The sequence below is a fragment of the Bos grunniens genome, chromosome 7 (genome assembly GCF_055505025.1).
Source record: "Bos grunniens cultivar Pamir isolate PY7600 chromosome 7, Bosgru_T2T1.0, whole genome shotgun sequence".
Taxonomy (NCBI): Eukaryota; Metazoa; Chordata; class Mammalia; order Artiodactyla; family Bovidae; genus Bos; species Bos grunniens.
Genome location: NC_141171.1, coordinates 70,386,676 through 70,404,310, shown reverse-complemented (window position 1 = coordinate 70,404,310; position 17,635 = coordinate 70,386,676). Strand labels below are relative to the sequence as shown.

The 17,635-nt window shown below is 40.8% G+C and overlaps 1 protein-coding gene across 17 annotated transcripts in view; it reads left to right on the top strand.

Moving 5' to 3' along the window:
* EBF1 (EBF transcription factor 1) overlaps positions 1-17,635 on the top strand; it is a 411,245-nt gene that overhangs the window by 328,017 nt on the left and 65,593 nt on the right. For 16 of the 17 annotated variants that reach the window (XM_086412671.1, XM_086412669.1, XM_086412666.1 and 13 more), the window contains one exon: positions 1,767-1,893. In XM_086412671.1, the coding sequence (XP_086268797.1) occupies positions 1,767-1,893 (127 nt within the window). Of the gene's footprint in view, positions 1-1,766; positions 1,894-2,985 lie in introns of all 17 variants that reach the window. The other variant, XM_086412677.1, reaches the window with a different exon arrangement.

The following is a 17,635-nucleotide window of genomic DNA, read 5'->3' as shown; positions in this document are numbered from 1 at the left end:
ATCAGTTCAGTTCAGTCGCTTAGTCGTGTCCGACTCTTTGCGACCCCATAAATCGCAGCACACCAGGCCTCCCTGTCCATCACCAGCTCCCAGAGTTCACTCAAACTCACGTCCATCGAGTCGGTGATGCCATCCAGCCATCTCGTCCTCTGTCGTCCCCTTCTCCTCCTGCCCCCAATCCCTCCCAGCATCAGAGCCTTTTCCAATGAGTCAACTCTTCGCATGAGGTGGCCAAAGAGGATAGGCATTTCTAATTACTAACTTAAAGTGATTTCTGTGCAGATGACCTTTATGTTTCAAGAAAGAGCATTTGGTAGAAATCACTTGCAGATTTTAGCAGGAGCCACTTTCTTACATTCTTTTTGCCAGGCCTTTGTGCTGGGACTGTTTACCTAGGTGGGACTCAGGGGCTGGCATTTGTGCTGTCACCTTGATCCTCATGGAGTTGTCTGTGATTCTCTGGACTGCTGCTTCTAAGTCGCTTCAGTCTTGTCTGACTCTGTGCGACCCCATAGACAGCAGCCCACCAGGCTCCCCGTCCCTGGGATTCTCCAGGCAAGAACACTGGAATGGGTTGCCATTTCCTTCTCCAGTGTATGAAAGTGAAAAGTGAAAGTGAAGCCGCTCAGTCGTGTCCGACTCTTAGCGACCCCATGGACTGCAGCCCACCATGCTCCTCCGTCCATGGGATTTTCCAGGCAAGAGTACTGGAGTAGGGTGCCATTGCCTTCTCTGGATAAAATATTTAAATTTGCACATTGAAACAAAAGCCCTTTCTAAGTTATAAGAACAGGACAAACATGAGTTAGTCCAAATGATCACCCATTACGTACCAACTCAGTACTGCAGCCCTGAGCTAAACAAATCTGAAAGCAGTCAAGGAACAGGCAGTTGCACACACCAGAGAGAGAGCACAGAGAGTCTAGCACCATCAGAGGTCAACTACAAGGGCTGAAGTTTTCAAAGAAGCAGATAATGCCAGTTTTATGGCCATTAATAACATTTTAGTTATATAAACAATGATAAGAGTACTAAAAAGCAAATTCTGCTTTGCAGTGTGCTCTGATCGCCAACAGGGTTCAGAAATGAACTTTCTCCCTGTGCACGTGACATTGCATAATGGACCACTGATCATCCTCCGGCCCCTCCCCAGCTTCCAGCTCCCTTTTATGGACAGTCCTTAGTCTTGCCAGACCTCTCAGCTGTTCCAGGGAGAAAGCTTCTTGGGTTTCCCCTTTAAAGCTCTTTGATTGTTCCTCTGGTAGTTAATGCACCAAATGGTCTTCGGGGCATTTCCTACATGGGCTCTGCAGCTCATCAGAGCACCTCGACCATGGATTTCCTACCTCTGTGTTTTGCACATGTTGAAGGGCTCAGTTCAAACACCAGGCCCACCAGCTTCTGGAGAGGTGTGGCAGAGCTCAGTGCTGATTTGGGTGTCTGCCTTAAAACAGAGATTTTTCCAAAGGATATCCTGTAGTAGATAAATCATTTCATTAGACCAGGTTTACTTTTCAAACCAGGAAGCAGAGTGCCTGCCATGTAGGAAAACTCAGATAAAGTTGTTATGACTGTTCTCAGAGCACTTGTAAATATTGTTGTCAGTGTTTTTTATACAGGTTCCATCATGATTGTATTTAAACATGGACAGGTTAATTAGGTGTTTGAAGACTATGTTTATTGAGAACCGATAAGAAAGCTGTGAAATGAGTCCTTTACATATTGCAATGACAATGTTTTTTTTTCCCCCAAATGTCTCCCACTAGTTGATTACTCCTCACGCCATCCGTGTGCAGACTCCTCCTCGGCATATCCCTGGTGTTGTAGAGGTCACCTTGTCCTACAAATCCAAACAGTTCTGCAAAGGGACACCTGGAAGATTCATTTACACAGGTAAGAACTACTGCAGATGGTGGACAGAGCGGTCTTGACCTTGTGGGTCTTTGACTCAATCTTGTGTGTATAAGTGCTATTTTATTCTAAAATCTATTTCTTCTTAAGACCCATTTTCTCTGTTTCACCCCATTTATGGTGAAATGAGTTGCTACTACTACTATTATTACCGTTATTATTAGATAAGATTTCATCTAGGTGTCCTTGTTGAATGACAGGATCTGTTGAAATCATGGGTTAGATACCTAAGGCAGTGGCATGAGCGAGGAGGAGTGCTATACAGTCCTAAGAGTCTCTGGATGTTAAGCCATCATGTCGGGGTTTGCTTGCTTTATGGAGTAGGAATGTGCTTGAGTGCACAATACAACTTTCTTCTAGCCTGGTCATGGCCATTTAAAGACTTTTGGTGGTTTTCATATTTAATTCTGGGTTGGTGCTTTCTTTCCCTTTAAGCTTCATTTTGTTCCCCATGACTGCCGCCTGCCATCCCAAACACATGGACCTGCCTTGACACATGGACCTGCCTTGGCACATGGACCTATCTTGCATTAAGAAGCTAGGGTTCTAGGGTGAGGGTGAATTTCCTCACGTCACATGGAGAGAACCAGGCAGGTTCTCTATGGAAACATATCAAGTGCAGAGTCTAAGTGCCCAGTGTGTAGTCAAAGAGATCCTCAGAGTGTTACATGTAAACCAAACACCCAGGGATCTTTGTTGCAATCCAGATTGTGATTCAGTAGCTCCGGGTGGGATCTGAAACTCTGCATTTCTAACAAGCTCACAAGGAGAGGCTGATGATCCTGGTCCAAGGACCACACTGGCTTTGGGGACAGTCTGGGTCCTCTGCTGTGTAGCAGCCATTGCTGGGTTGTTGCCTCCAGAAACTGGCCCCATGTTTCCTTCTTTAATCACTAAAGGACCACAAAGCCAGATTAAGTACTGAGTGTAAGTTGCTTTCACACAAAGAGACTCCAGAGCATGAAGGGATAACTGTGTTAACACATCCTAATTAGAACCATACAATTAAATGGACAAATTGTATTTTACTGTGACATTTTATCTCAAAGCATCTTTCCTGTTGTATTTTAATAGGAGGAACAAAATCAACCATGCTTCTCAGTGACTCGTTCTCCCGACTCAACCCTCTCTCAAAATTATAAAAACAGCTAATGCATCCTGACCCTTGGAAATGCCTCCCAGTCCTTTAAACAAAATGCAGGTTTGGTGCCTGCCTGACGATTAGTTTTAGTTAATTGAAAATTATAGGATTGACCCAAGAGGAAAATTTTATTTGCACTCCAATCACTTTTACAAATTAAGGAAAATTACCACAATTTTGTTTAGCTAAGGTTTCACACTGAGTTCAAGAAATTAGCTCAGCCATCCCAACAAAGTCAGCACTTTGTTAGCAAGCACTTGAAAAAATAATAGTCTATCTGGAGTTTGGTGGTGTATACAAACGAAGCATAGAGAAAGCTATGATGCTTTATAGAAGTAGGCCAAGTGTTTTTAATTAGGCTCATTGGTTCAGCGTAAGTTTTGAAGAACAATCAAACTAGCAGATTAGCTGTTTCTTTTAAAGCTAGGATTTCTTGCCATTCATTTTTCCCATGAGAACTTCCACATAGCACAATTTTTTTTTTTTTTACAAGCCTCATTATAGGCCTGCAGGAAAAGGACCAATTGAAACTTCTGATACTGTAACATTCCCCACCATCATTCCGATGGATGGGAGTTTTTCACAATGTTCTTCACTGAACTCGGTGTTCTGGAACATATTACAAAACCACAGAGGCCAAATGTTTTCTCTGAGGAGTTTGGACTCTGTTTTTGGTCGAAAACATTTAGGCCTCGCTGGCTGCTTATTTACTCTGCCATTAAGAACAAGAAAAGGAGAAGAAAAAGAAGAAGAAAACGCTCGTGTTGTGGGAGGAACGAGAGGCAATCAAGCGTGATTCCGCTTTGGTGACAGCGTCTCTGCCCATTAATGGTTCCATTCTGTGGTCAGGTCTCATTTAGAAGAAATTATTTTTAATCAGTGCTCAACAAAATATCCCCTTGAGCCACCTGGCCATAAAAGTTAAAAAAAAAATCATCCTCATTAAATTACTTAAATTCTCAAAAGAAAATAGCTAGGGGACCCATCATTATTGGAATTTTTTTTTTTTTAACCATTAAAAAAATTGCCATCAATTTAAGAAATCACATCTTGGAAAACCTGTATCAGACGGGGGAATTAAGATCAAAGATCAAAGTGGCCGATCTGCAAGTCTCACAAAGTAGTTAAGGATAAGAGAGAGAAGTCCTAGGTGTGCATGCACGTGTGTAAGTGTGCGGGAAATTTAAAGTATGAAAAAAATGCTTTTGCTGATCCTGCCTCAAACTCTGGACCATAGATAGGAAGACTTAGTTTTTTAAGTATTCTAAGAGAGAGACTCACCTCTCTCTGATTTGGAAAAATAAAATTTTCAAAGAAACCGGTACAAAAACTTCCCCACTGATATAGCTGGCTGTTCACAGTCACTGTGACATTAAGTCATTTCTAACAAAAGAGAGTCTCTGTTAATTGGTGAACCGCACCAAAGACTCCTGATCATTATCATTAAATGCCCCTACCAAGGGTCACACATTCATGGCTGGTGCTGCCAGACCGGGGTGGTTTGCTCAGTTTACCTGCTTGTCGCCATTCTCTAGCAAAAGTGTGGAGATGGGTCATAAATTCTCTCTGTTCTTTGTATCCGAACAACCACTCAGCTCATTGGAAACCTGCAGCACCCGCACCCCCACCAACCCTTCCATCCCCTCCCACAGAAGCTCACACTTCATTTTCTTTAACATCCATGGCATTTCAAGATGCGAGGCTTGGTTTTCTGGATAGGGTGAGCCAATACTGTTTCTTAGGAGAAAATATCACTTGGAATTTTTCCTTTAAAAAAAAAAATGTCCTGGGACTGAAAAACAACATCCCAAACGAAGGTACTGCTTTTGAGTGCGTGTGAGAGGATTTGCGCATGCGTATGTGCAAGTCTGTAAAAATCCATAATCAATGAAAAAGAAAAACCCCCACACAACCGAGACAGAAACAGCCTGGCCTAATCTATGCAAATAAAAGCAGACTTCTGGGGGTGGGAGGAAAGAATTTGACTAAACACAGATTGCCTGCAAGCTGGCTCCACTTGTGGGGACAGGCGTGCAGCTCTCCATCTTTGGTGCTTCAGACCAGGGACACGTGAGGATTCTCAGCTGCCAGCTGTGCCCTTCTCTCGTGTCTGCTCCATCAGACTGAGGGAGCAAAGTGAATCCCAACTGGATCGGAACAAAAGAGGGGGATATCGCATCCCTGATCTGATTTATTGTGGCCAGTTATTCTCATGTAAATGCAGAGCAAGGCTGACTTTAAATTTTAAATCATGTTTTCTCATAGGAGGAAACAAAAACCCTTTCTGAGGACAGGACTTTTTTCAAAGGCCTCCCTAATCCTGTGTCTGGTCCGTCAGTCCAGTGGGAAGTCAATCCCCATAAACCTCCACTGCCCTGGAGGGGGCCTTCCCAGTATCTTTGTTCTTCTCAGTAGCCTCTTTGCTGTTACATCTTTAAGTGACTTGTAGAATTCTCTCCTGCTAAACTTGAAGTAACCTTGGGTGTTGATAAAAGACTCTCAGAAGGCTTTAGCTGCTTCTTCAAAGCTCTTCGAGTTGGTTTTTCTTCATAAGAGGTGCCCAAATCCAAATGTAGTTTTAAACCTTGTTCCAGTTATTTCTCTATTGGAGTGGGTGGTGTCTTTGGGGAAAATATGCCTGGAGCAGTGGGCCACCAGGATGCTAGACCAGCTTAGGTGTGTACCAAGAACCATATATTGCCTGTTGCCCCAAAGCTGGTGAAAGCCCCAAAGGTTGCTCATCTAACAGCTCAGATTTGGTTTGGTCGAGTCACATCTCTAATCCTTTCTGCTTCTGAGTTCTTCTGTTCTTAACGTTTTCCATCAAGCTTCCTGCTCTTGAGGAAGGACTAAACAAAATTCTTATTAGTCTCAGACTTTACTTTGAAGTCAATATTCTTCCTGGAAATGCTTCCTGTTTGTACCATATGCCCAGAATTACTTTGCATGTAGAAGGGGTCGTGTTGCCTGAATATATTAGATGAAACTTGATGACATGTACCATATCTTTCCAGTTTTCTTTTTTTTTCCCTCTCCCCATTCCTCTGTGTTCTCCCTCTACCCCCACTCTCTCTTCTTCTTTCTTCCCTTCTTGCCCTTTTCATTCCTCCCCAGTAGTCTTTTCTTTCTCACTTCCAAGGAGATGATGTAGCATAGTGATTTAAGTCCTTGGGTTTAAGAGTTGATGGGTATAGATTGAAATCTCAGCTCTGGCTTTTACCAGAGAGATTATTTTGGGTATGTAGTGTGATAGCTCTAAACCACAGTTACCTCATGTTTACATTATTACAAGGAAAAATAACTTGCTGGGGTTGTTCTTAGTATCAGGAAAGATGTGTATAAAGCACTTAAGGTGAGCTAGCATGAGCACTTAGCCAGATATTAGTAGTTTCCATTAATAAGTGATGATCATTATTATTCATTCATTCATTGCTGTCCCCAATATGGTGTAAATATTTCACATGTTGTTTGTTTTCTCCATCATGTTCTAGAGGTCTATGAAATGTCCTTTGGAATTTTAGTAATAAACCTGTGGTTATCAGTAAATTAGAGAAATAAGAATACTGCTACTGCTGCTACTGCTAAGTCGCTTCAGTCGTGTCCGACTCTGTATGACCCCATAAATGGCAGCCCACCAGGCTCCCCCATCCCTGGGATTCTCCAGGCAAGAACACTGGAGTGAGTTGCCATTGCCTTCTCCAATGCATGAAAGTGAAAAGTGAAAGTGAAGTCACTCAGTCGTGTCCGACTCTTTGCGACCCCATGGACTGCAGCCTACCAGGCTCCTCCATCCATGGGATTTTCCAGGCAAGAGTACTGGAGTGGGGTGCCATTGCCTTCTCCAAGCAATACTAATCAACCACAAATAAAGAGAGCACAGTATAAATAAGGTAGCAAGGAAAAGATTTATGAATGTGACAATGACTATTTTGATTAAACAAGTATTTTTTTAGAAATGGCCTCAAATAATAAACATTTAATAAAGCATCCCAGATTTATTAAGTTCTCAGGTGTTGATTTTTCAGGAACAGCACACTTGTTCTCTTATTTCCATCCCCAACTTCAACCCCTCTTCTGGAGGCCATAGTAACATGGGTACTGTCTATCACCAGCCCCCTTCAAAGGTATTAGGTTATAATCAGCTTTAACTCCCCTTTCAAGAGGTTTCAGGCAGAAAGCTCTGTTTTTAATTCTTGGAAACCTGCACAAATGAAGGCTGCCATCCTGGGGATAAACAAAGTTAACAGGCTTAGGGAAAAGGTAGAGAGTTTCCACCAAGTGAATCTCCTGTTTTTCTGCCTCTTCTTACACTAATTCATTGCCAGATTAAGCTTCCCAAAAGTCACTTTTGTACCATTTCTGTGCAGAGAAACTTTTCCTTGCTCCCTATATGTAAGATATAGTCCAACCCCCTGGGCTTGTTATCCACATTTCACTGTGCCCTTTGGGTCCGGTGCTTTCTCGCCTCCTCTAATCCCAGTCTCCCCACTATGCCTCAAGCTTACTTCATGATTAGCAACTTTGAATATGGTGATTTTCCTAGATCCAGTTCAAACTTGACTACCCTCTGAAGTGTTCTCTGGCCACTGTAGCAAGTAGCCAGAGCACTGGGTTGAGATCAGGGAGGTCTGTGTTGTAGTCCCAGCCCTGCTAACTGACTGTGAGACATGGGACAAGTTGCTGACATGCTCCAGACTTCAGTGTTTTTATTGTGAAATGAGCCAGTTGACTAGGTGACTTTGATGTGTCCTGTGGTTCATCTTGATTATCTGGAAGAGTCGCTGTCCTTGGAGCTCTTTTGTTGTATGTGCTTAGATGGCTCATTCATCGTTCACTTCCTTATACCTTCACTCTCTTCCTCTGTTCTTAGATAGACACATCTCAAAAAGTCCACAGGCAGCTAACCTCCCTGAAATTATCTTGTTTTGCCCACTGTAAGCACCTTGACTCAGTATCTTACTTACAATAGGTGTTCTCTAGTAATTGAGTGACATATTGCACAGAATCAATGGGTCCTCATTGATTTTTGTGCTCTGGATGGCAGGGAATGTAAATAAGAGCTGTTAATTAAGAATCTATCTCCTTTAATGTGAACTTACATGTAGAGAGCATAGTAGTTGGATTTTTTGTTAAAAAAAAATGGGGTTGGATCTATATTACATAGTACTAATTTTTTATCTGTAAAATGAGATATTTTAACAGTAACTGCATCTAAAAAGTCAATAGGTCAATGTATGTAATGCTCTCCTGGTACAATATGAGTGTTCCCTAAAAGCAAACACAAAAGGAGAGAAACAGATAATGGGTATGTTTCTCTTCAAATATAAAGAACTGGTTGTGAGAGCACATTTTATTTAGTATTACATATGTGCCAGCTTTCATCTGATTAAGGAAATTGTTTCTTTCTAGGTATTAGAGTCAGAATCAAAAGATCTAGGTTGTCTGATTTTATGACTTTCTTTTGTTGCCCCATTCACTCATCTCACAAGTGTTTGTGGATTGTCTGTTCTATTCTAGGCAGTGTTCTAAAACTGTGTTGAGTAAAACCATGTTCTCATGGATCTTGTAGTTAAAGAGGGAACATGGATATTCACAAGTTTACAACTTCAAACCTTAATGAGTGTCCAGAAAAACAAGAACAGAGTTTCAGGCAAGAATATAATGAAGGACCCCCAGTCAGTCAGTTAGAGATATTGTCTGTCAGATAAAGATGCATGAATTGAGATTTAAAGGGTGGTTACGAGTTAACCTGGGAGTTCATGAGGGATTGGGTTGAGTGGGTTTGTGGAAAGAAACGGAGTGTTCTGGAAGAGAGGAGCATGTCACAGGGCTCTGAATGAGAGGAAATGTGGCTTCTTGGAAGGCTGTAAAAATTCCACTGAGGCTGAAAAATCAAGAGAGGGAAAAAATGGCAAGAGAAGAGACTGGAGAAGTGGGCAGAGACAAGGCTATGAAGCCTTGCAGCCGTGGGGAGGAATTTAGTTGTTTGTCATCTCAAGAGCAGTGGGCAGTCCTTAAAGTAGATAGGTGGACATAACCAAATTTTTGTTTGAAAGAAAACAAAAACAGAAAAACTCTGGCTGTCTGGAGCATAGGAAACCAAAATGGATTCTATAAGTAAGACCTGTAAGGAGGCCTTTGCAGTAGTCTGGGAAAGAGATTCGATGACTTTAATTTGGATAGTAATGGGTAGAGATGGAATATAGTGAGAGGATTCAAGAGATATTTAAGAGGAAAAGTGGACAGGACCTGGAGATGGGTTGGATATGGAGGTGAAGGGGATGAAGGGCTCAGGCCCAGATTTTTGGATTCCTCTCAGTGAATAGATAGTGGGACTATTCCTCCTCTGGGTGCCTCAAGGGTCTTGTGGGTATCAATGAAAGAATGGGCATGAAAATGCTTTATAAAGGGTAGTATTCTGCACTTGTGTTACTTGTTACAAAGATGGGTCTAAGAAAATTCAGTAAGAATGGAGGAAAGGAAGGCAAGAATGTGTTTTCTTTTATATCAGATTGTTTTCACTTAGGACTCAGCTGAAGGAGGGCTGTGTAATGAACACTTGACGAGCGGTTTTGCCTTAGCTGTGTCCTAATTGGAAAAGACCCAAGAAGAAAGAAAAATTAACAGGCTGCTCCTGTCCGCATGTCTCAAATATTACTCCAAATGAGCCATTTACACACAAAGAAAAGAATTCAAGGCAGAGAGAATGTTTATTCTTTTTTTGCTTTTGTGATCCAAAGGCTAAGTCCCAAGCCTCTTCTCCTCTGCCAAAGGGAATTTTTTCACAAAATACGATCGCTTCTGATCTGACATACATTGATGTGATTGGTGGTCCTCAACCCAGTGGCATCTGTAAACTTAAACACCGTTGGTGCCATACGGGGACAAGAGCAACAAGAATCACTGAAAATACCCATTGTACTTCTGTGACATCTGTAAAATGAAAGCCGTTTCTGCAAAGAATAAAGCTGGTCTGAAGGAAGCATATTATTTTGCATATTTTATGTACACACTTTCCAAGAAATACGACCTTTATTTCCTATTTGGAGTGGAGTGTAATCAGGACTTGAGTAGCTAGTGTAACAGGATCATTAAAAGGGATATTTTCACTGACATTAGAGGTCTAAATGGCCACTAGGCCTTATATACAACCTTGGCTTTTTCCTGTCTACCCAGAGTTAATAAGTGATAAGGCCAGGAGAGAGATAAATCACAGAAATCCCTGTCCAAAGAAAACATATTGACTACAGCCAAGCAAATAACAGACCATAACCAACGGCCCCATTCATCATTCATGTAATAGGGATATAAAGTAGTTCCTACCAATGAAACCATATAGAAGGAAAAGGCAGATAAGCTTCCCCAATCTAAGGCATGTGATTTGGTTATTAAGGGACATGAACTATTTGTCACATGGCTTTAATCTTTAAGATGTGTTGCCATTTCTAAACTATAAATTTCTAGTCAGGGATTAGAAAGCTATTAACAATAAAGGTAGGGACTGAGCTTTATATGCATTCATGCCAACGTAATGCAATACTATAAAGCCTTGAACCTCTAATCTATTTAGTATGATTGAACATGATTTGGTTTTCAAAGCCAATAAACTATTTGGAAGTTTTCAAGCCTGTTGTTTTTTGTTTTTTAACCCAGCATCATGATAAATTAACCCTTCAGTACTTAAACTGTGTACCTTGAAACTTTCTCTAATATCCTGAGGGCAGTGGGCGGAAGGGAAATGAAAATGAAGTTCTTTATTTTTCTCCTTTCCTAACATTTATTCCAAATGTTTGATGGCAAAGTATTTTCTGTTTCATGTGTCCACCGTTATATTGGTATGGATGTTTGTCTTTCTGTCCATTAACTAAGTGGTGTGGCACCCACTAGAGCATTAAAACTTTTCTTTCTTTATTGCAAAGTTGCCCATGCTGATTTCAGACAATTCAGTAAGCACAAATAGAAAATAATTAAAACAATATTAAAAGTGTCAACATTTATCCCAGTTCTTTATACATAAATAACACGTTAGCTGTTAATATTATTTTTTAATGGGATATGTCTTATCTTTTTCCTATGCAGATATCTGAATCATTACCAAAATAGGGTGATGCCTTACATAATACTCATTGGGTCTTTCACTTAACTACGTATCATAAACATCAGAGCTTTATAAATGTAAAATAATTTTTAATCTCTCGTGATCATTTCACACTTCAAAATCTCATGAGTTGTAGCTTCATCATCTTGTTGAAGCATAGGTACATTGAATCTGGATTCTCATCTCCTTTTGTTCCTGAAAAGCCTACGGCACAGGGTCATTGGTCTTATACCCATGTTGTTTTTGGCATCCTTATTGGTTGGGGTTCATCCGCCACCCCAACTGACTGCGCATAAGTAGCTCTGAAGGCCTCACCTGTCAGAGGACCTGAGTCTCGGAGGTTTGGACTAGCACCCTCTCCCCCATAGCTGTTTGTTCTCAACCTGAACCACCAAGGAAGTCAAGTCTGTAAAATTTCCCCCACTATGTGAAGCGGTATTGTGCTTCCCACAGGTAAAAACAAGAACTCATCTGAAACACTTAACATCTCTGAATTCCAAAATTATAACAATAAGTGGGGCAATGCAGCTCCTCCTCCGACCTTCTTCCCCAGGATTGCCGTGTTTCCTACTAGAGTTTTGGACTCCTCCTTTCTTTCCTCTCTACTATGTGGCTTCCAACAGCCTTTCTGGACTTCTCTACTGTTGTTCTCTCCTATTTCACACTTTTTTTTTTTCTTACTGTATCCTCTCTGTTCATCTTCTTCCTGACTGCATTACTGGAATGTAAAACATTTTTTCCTCTGAGAATCTGTGTAAGACCACCTCTCTTTAGATGAAAACATTTAGAAAGGTGAAGTGCCTAGGTGATGTAGTTAATAAATGCAAGAGCCAGGATTTGGACCCCAGTCAAAGGACACCAGAGCCTGGGAAGCAGTAAATCCCCTGTGGTGTTACTTTCACTTACTCCTTTTTTGAATTATGTGATTTCAAAAAGATTAGATTGTTGGCAATGGGAGAGTTGGGGGTATTTCTAGGAGGTCTAGGAGGAACTGGAGCCTTACATATTTTAAACAAATCATGCCATGATGAACATCATGCATATTCATGTAGGAGGGAAAATTTTTAAAACACAAGAAGTATGAAGAAATCCATTAACCCATCCTTCTGTTATTGTTTTTTAGTCTTCTAAGATTATTTTGGGAACTCGTGTATTTTTGTCAGAGTTAATCACAGTATGTTTATATAGTTTTGTATCCTCCTTTGTAATTTGAATTGGAGAGTAAACATGTCCTCTATTAGCTTAATCTCTTCCTAAATGCATCTTAGTGGGTATGTAATAGTCTATTTGTGGCCACATCATAATTTACCTAATTGTTCCCCTCCTGTTGGATAGCCACATTTTTTCCTTCACAGAACTTTTAGCACCATATATGTCAGAACAAGAGGATGATTTTGAATATAAGGTGTTCTGTCATTTTCCTAAAAAGTTTTCTATATTTTAGGACCAAGTTAGCCAAACATATGTATTTATAGATGCCAGTGAGTCTATTTATAGTATTTTGCACATTAATTTAGTTAAGTATACATATTTAAAATCCCATACATAATTGACAACAGTTACAAATATAACTTTTTCTACCTTTAGGGTTTATACTTCTATTCAAACTCATTACAGTCATCTTTAACATCAGTTTATTTCATTACAAAGCAAATTGGCTTTATTAGCAAAATCAGAGCCATTTTTAGTCCTACTATATTCTCTTCTATTTTAGTTGTTTGAGGTCTTCTGTTTGAGTCTGGACGTGATGCTTTCACTGGAAATTTTATCAAAGCCATAACTAACCATTTTCTATATTTAAGTCTCCAAACATAACCACTTCAGCAATGTTCTTAAAACTGGTCTTTAAAAGTCTTGTTTTGAGGAACATTTATAAGAGAGACCCGAGAAAATTGCTACATTTATGTAAGTTTTCCAATCTTCCTTGTTTCTGCTATCCTCTTCAGGCGACCTCTTAAGCATTACCAAACCATCATAGATTATAGTTGCTTCCTGCCCTAAATAGTATTTAGTTTTAAAAATAACGTAATTGGAAACCACTTTGTCTTAAAAGAAACTTTAAAATTATTCAACTATATAACAAGGGAGCTTTTTAAAAGAAGAGTATTTTTTCCATTTATGTCAGCATACTGATCCATCTTGTCTCTTGGTGGGTCATATGGCATATGTGATCCTTGGGGTGAACTGAATACTATGAGGGGCTTCCCTGGTGGCTGAGATGATAAAGAATCCGCCTGCAATGCAGGAGACCTGGGTTTGATCCCTGGGTTGGGAAGATCCCCTGGAGAAGGGAATGGCAACTCACTCTATTCTTGCCTGGAGAATGTGATTTTTGGCGTGAACTGAATTCTATACCATATAGTATTTTTGATTTGAATAAACTGGATCTTAAATGGATCTTATATTATTCAGGGCACTGAAGGTGCAAATCATCCCATTAATGTCAGATTGGAGAATTTCTGCCAAACCTCTCAACAGTGAGCAAGTGGACAGAAGCTGGGACTCCCTAAATCATGGGCAGGAATAACATCAGAAAAGCAGACTTGCCCTTGAACCCATGGCTTTTTGACCTCCAAAGGTAGTTGTTCATCTTTTCCCTGTTAATATCAACTTTAGCTCCCTTCTGTGTATCACAGAGGATGCCTGACCTGCTGGGCAGTGCCACCTGGGATCAGCCATGGTGATTAGCGTCAGGAAGTCTAAACTCCCACATAATATGGAGTCATTTTAGGCCTGTGTTTAGTGCCAAGAGGGCTTCTCTTGTGACTCAGCTGGTAAAGAATCCTCCTGCAATGTGGGAGACCTGGGTCTGATACCTGGGTTGAGAAGATCCCCTGGAGAAGGGAAAGGCTGCCCACTTCAGAATTCTGGCCTAGAGAATTCCATGGACTATATATAGTTCATGGGGTTGCAAAGAGTTGGACATGACTGAGCGACTTTCACTTTAACTTTAGTGCCAAGAATATATTTACATTAAATATCTGCCCAGAATAAGGTCCTCCCAGTCATGCTGCAGATAGACATAGTTTCCTTTTGGTGTTAACTGACTTGTTAAATGTTCACTGAAACCAAGCTGATTATTTGAGTTTATTGGGAGGTTTGGGTGGAGGAAAGTGTCCCTGAAGAATCTGTTCTGAGCAGGCTTGTGTGTCTTGTTCTTCTCCAGTTTGTTCAAGACTAGAAAATGGAACATGTGCACCGATTAGCTCAGATGATGTAGGAGGATCATCTAAAGACTTGGAAATTTTGCTTAATAAAATTATTGGCATCAAAGCTAAAAAATTATTGTGACTTGTCAGAAAGTTGTATGTTAGGGACCAAAGAGCAAGCTTGACTATTGGGCCTCTGTGTCTCATCTTTGACTTTCTTTTTTAGATTAATTTTTATTGGAGTATAGTTGTTTTACAATGTTGTGTTAGTTTCTACTGTACAGCAAAGTGAATCAGCTATATGTATACATACGTGTGTGTGTGTGTGTTAGTTGCTCAGTCATGTCTGACTCTTTGTGACCCCATGGACTATAGCCCACCAGGTTCCTCTATCCTTGGAATTCTCAGGACAGGAATACTGGAGTGAATTGCCATGCCCTCCTCCAGGAGATCTTCCCAACCCAGAGATGGAACCGGGGTCTGCTGCATTGCAGGCAAATTCTTTACCATGTGAGCCACCAGGGAAGCCTGTATGTGTACATATATTCCCACTTTTTTAGATTTCCTTCTCATTTAGGTCATCAAAGGGCATTGAATCCAGTTCCCTGTGCTATATAGTGGGCTCTTATTATCTATTTTATACATAGTATCAGCGCATATATTATTAATCCCCATCTCCCAATTTCTCCCCCTCTTCCTCCCCTGGTGTTCATACATTTGTGCCCTATGTCTTTGTCGTATTTCTGTTTTGCAAATAAGATCATCTGTACCACTTCTCTAGGTTCCACACATATATGTGTTAGTATACAAGATTTGTTTTTCTCTTTCTGACTTACTCTGTATGACCGTCTCTAGGTCCATCCATGGTTCTACAGATGGCCCAATTTTGTTCCTTTTTATCTTATGTCTATGTAATTAAGTAAATTTACCTAAGTGCAGTCTGTATGGATGACCGAGCCTTTCCCATTTAATTCTCTTTTGTAAGGTAGAAAGGGCAAGTATTTTTAGACCAATTTTCAGGTATGAAAACTGCAGTTTAGAGAGAGGTACAGTGATTCATTTAAAATCATCTAGGTTACCTAGTTATGGGTCTGGTACTGGATCTTTTTCACCCTAAGTAACTGGTTAGACATTTTGGTATTTCATATTTTTACATATAAAAATGGACTTCAAATACTTTTACTTTATTTTTTAGTTTTCTGCAGATATGATTCAGTAATTAGATGGAGGCCTCTGGAGTCTTAGGCTGCCTCTTCAGCATTGCACATTTGTTATATGTAGTAGTTTTGTTTTATTCATAGCACTCACCACTGGTTGATATGATCTGAATTGTTTCTTAATATTGATACAGTTTTAGATTGTTTCCTCATCTTTACAATGGGGAATGATAGTCTCTCATGTGGTTGCTGTCAGGATCCAGTTAGATAATGCATGTGACACCCTTAGCACAGTACTCGCATCCAGTGAGTGCTCACTCAGCAGTGGATCTCATCAGAACAGACTGGAGAAAAGCAGGCTCGTAAGTCTGAACTTTAGAACCAGAAAGGCCCTCAGAGATACCCTGAACCAACCTGCCCATTTTGTAGAGAAGGTAACTGAGACTTCTGTAGGAAGAGCTTTTCCCAAACTGATCTGATGTATAATCGATTTGCATACAGAGCTGGAACAAATCATACATAAATGGACTCAACTAGTTATTTTGTGAATGGACTTCCATATTTATGAGTATGTAAAGACATCACATTTTTGCATGGATATAAAAATCGTTCAACCAACATCACCATAGTAATTAGCAGGCTCTTCCTGAATTCTTTAAGGTCATCAGTCTCTGACCTTTCAAGGAAAGGGTGAGATAATATAGCGTGTTTGATTCCTGGGCTTCCAATATGTGATCTGTCTTTTAAAAAGTGTCATAGACACTACCATTCCGATTTGTTTGCATTCTTGACTTTTTGTTGACAAGACACGAAGGAGCTTTGCTTTGTCTCTGAGTAAATCAAACTCTGAGCGGAAAGTCAAGTGCCATTTTACCCTTGGTGAAGTGGAGCCTTGTGATCTACGGGCATTTTCTTTATCCTGTCTTTTGGTGAAAGCCCAGTTTAAGATCGAGACATCTATTGGTCACTAGAAAGTGTCGGGAAACCTCATCAGACAGGAGGGTCATTGTCCCAAGGTCCAGATGCAGGAGGGATGAGACAGCGTCCACCCAAATATGCTGTCCCCGCCACAGCCTTGTGTCTAGTGCCCGTGGAAACTAGTGAGCATGTTCCCTTAGCCTGAAGACACCTGTGGACCCTCCACTCTGCCTTTAAATCTCAGTTCCCTGAAAGTCCTTAAGGAGATGTGTCACGCTTTGCTGCATTCAGTGATCTTACACTTAGTGGCTTTAGACGCAAAATCATCATCATCATCATCATCAGGGGTAGTGAGAGGGAAATACTTGTAAGATGATGGTAACCAGGGACAAGATGCAAGTCTGTCTGGGAAGAGATCTGTGCTATGTGCCTGGCACTGAGGTGTTTCAGTTGCTATTTGCTGCCTGACTGGTTGCCAGTGAATGAATGTGTGGATTTTTGCAGGTCTGTTCCACAGTTATCAGAGAAGAATATATCGCTGCTTCAGTGGCATATCATCGTCCATTAAAAAATCCTGATTGTATAAGGGGGTTCAGCTCGAAACCTCGCTTGGGTCTTACGTTAGAATTGAAATAAAGCTTTTTATCAGACCATCCTTAAAAGGTACTCAGTTGGTGAAAAGCAAAAAAGACCTAGTTGTCCACTGATACTAAATGTAATGAGTAGAGTCAAAAATAAAATATATTAATTCCACTTCCTCAGTTCAGTCATGTCCGACTCTTTGTGACCCCATGGACTGCAGCACACCAGGCTTCCCTGTCCATCACCAATTGCTGGAGTCTACCCAAACCCATGTCTTCATTTCAGTTCATTTCAGTCACTCAGTCGTGTCCAACTCTTTGCAACCCCATGAACCACGCACACCAGGCCTCCCTGTCCATCACCAATTGCCCGAGTCTACCCAGACCCATGTCCGTTGAGTCAGTGATGCCATCCAACCATCTCATCCTCTGTCATCCCCTTTTCCTCCTGCCTTCAATCTTTCCCAGCATCAGGGGTTTTTCCAATGAGTCAGTTCTTCACATTAGGTGGCCAAAGTATTGGAGTTTCAGCTTCAGCATTAGTCCCTGCAATGAATATTCAGGACTGATTTCCTTTAGAATTGACTGGTTTGATCTCCTTGCAGTCCAAAGCACTCTCAAGAGTCTTCTCCAACACCACAGTTCAAAAGCATCAATTCTTCAGTGCTCAGCTTTCTTTA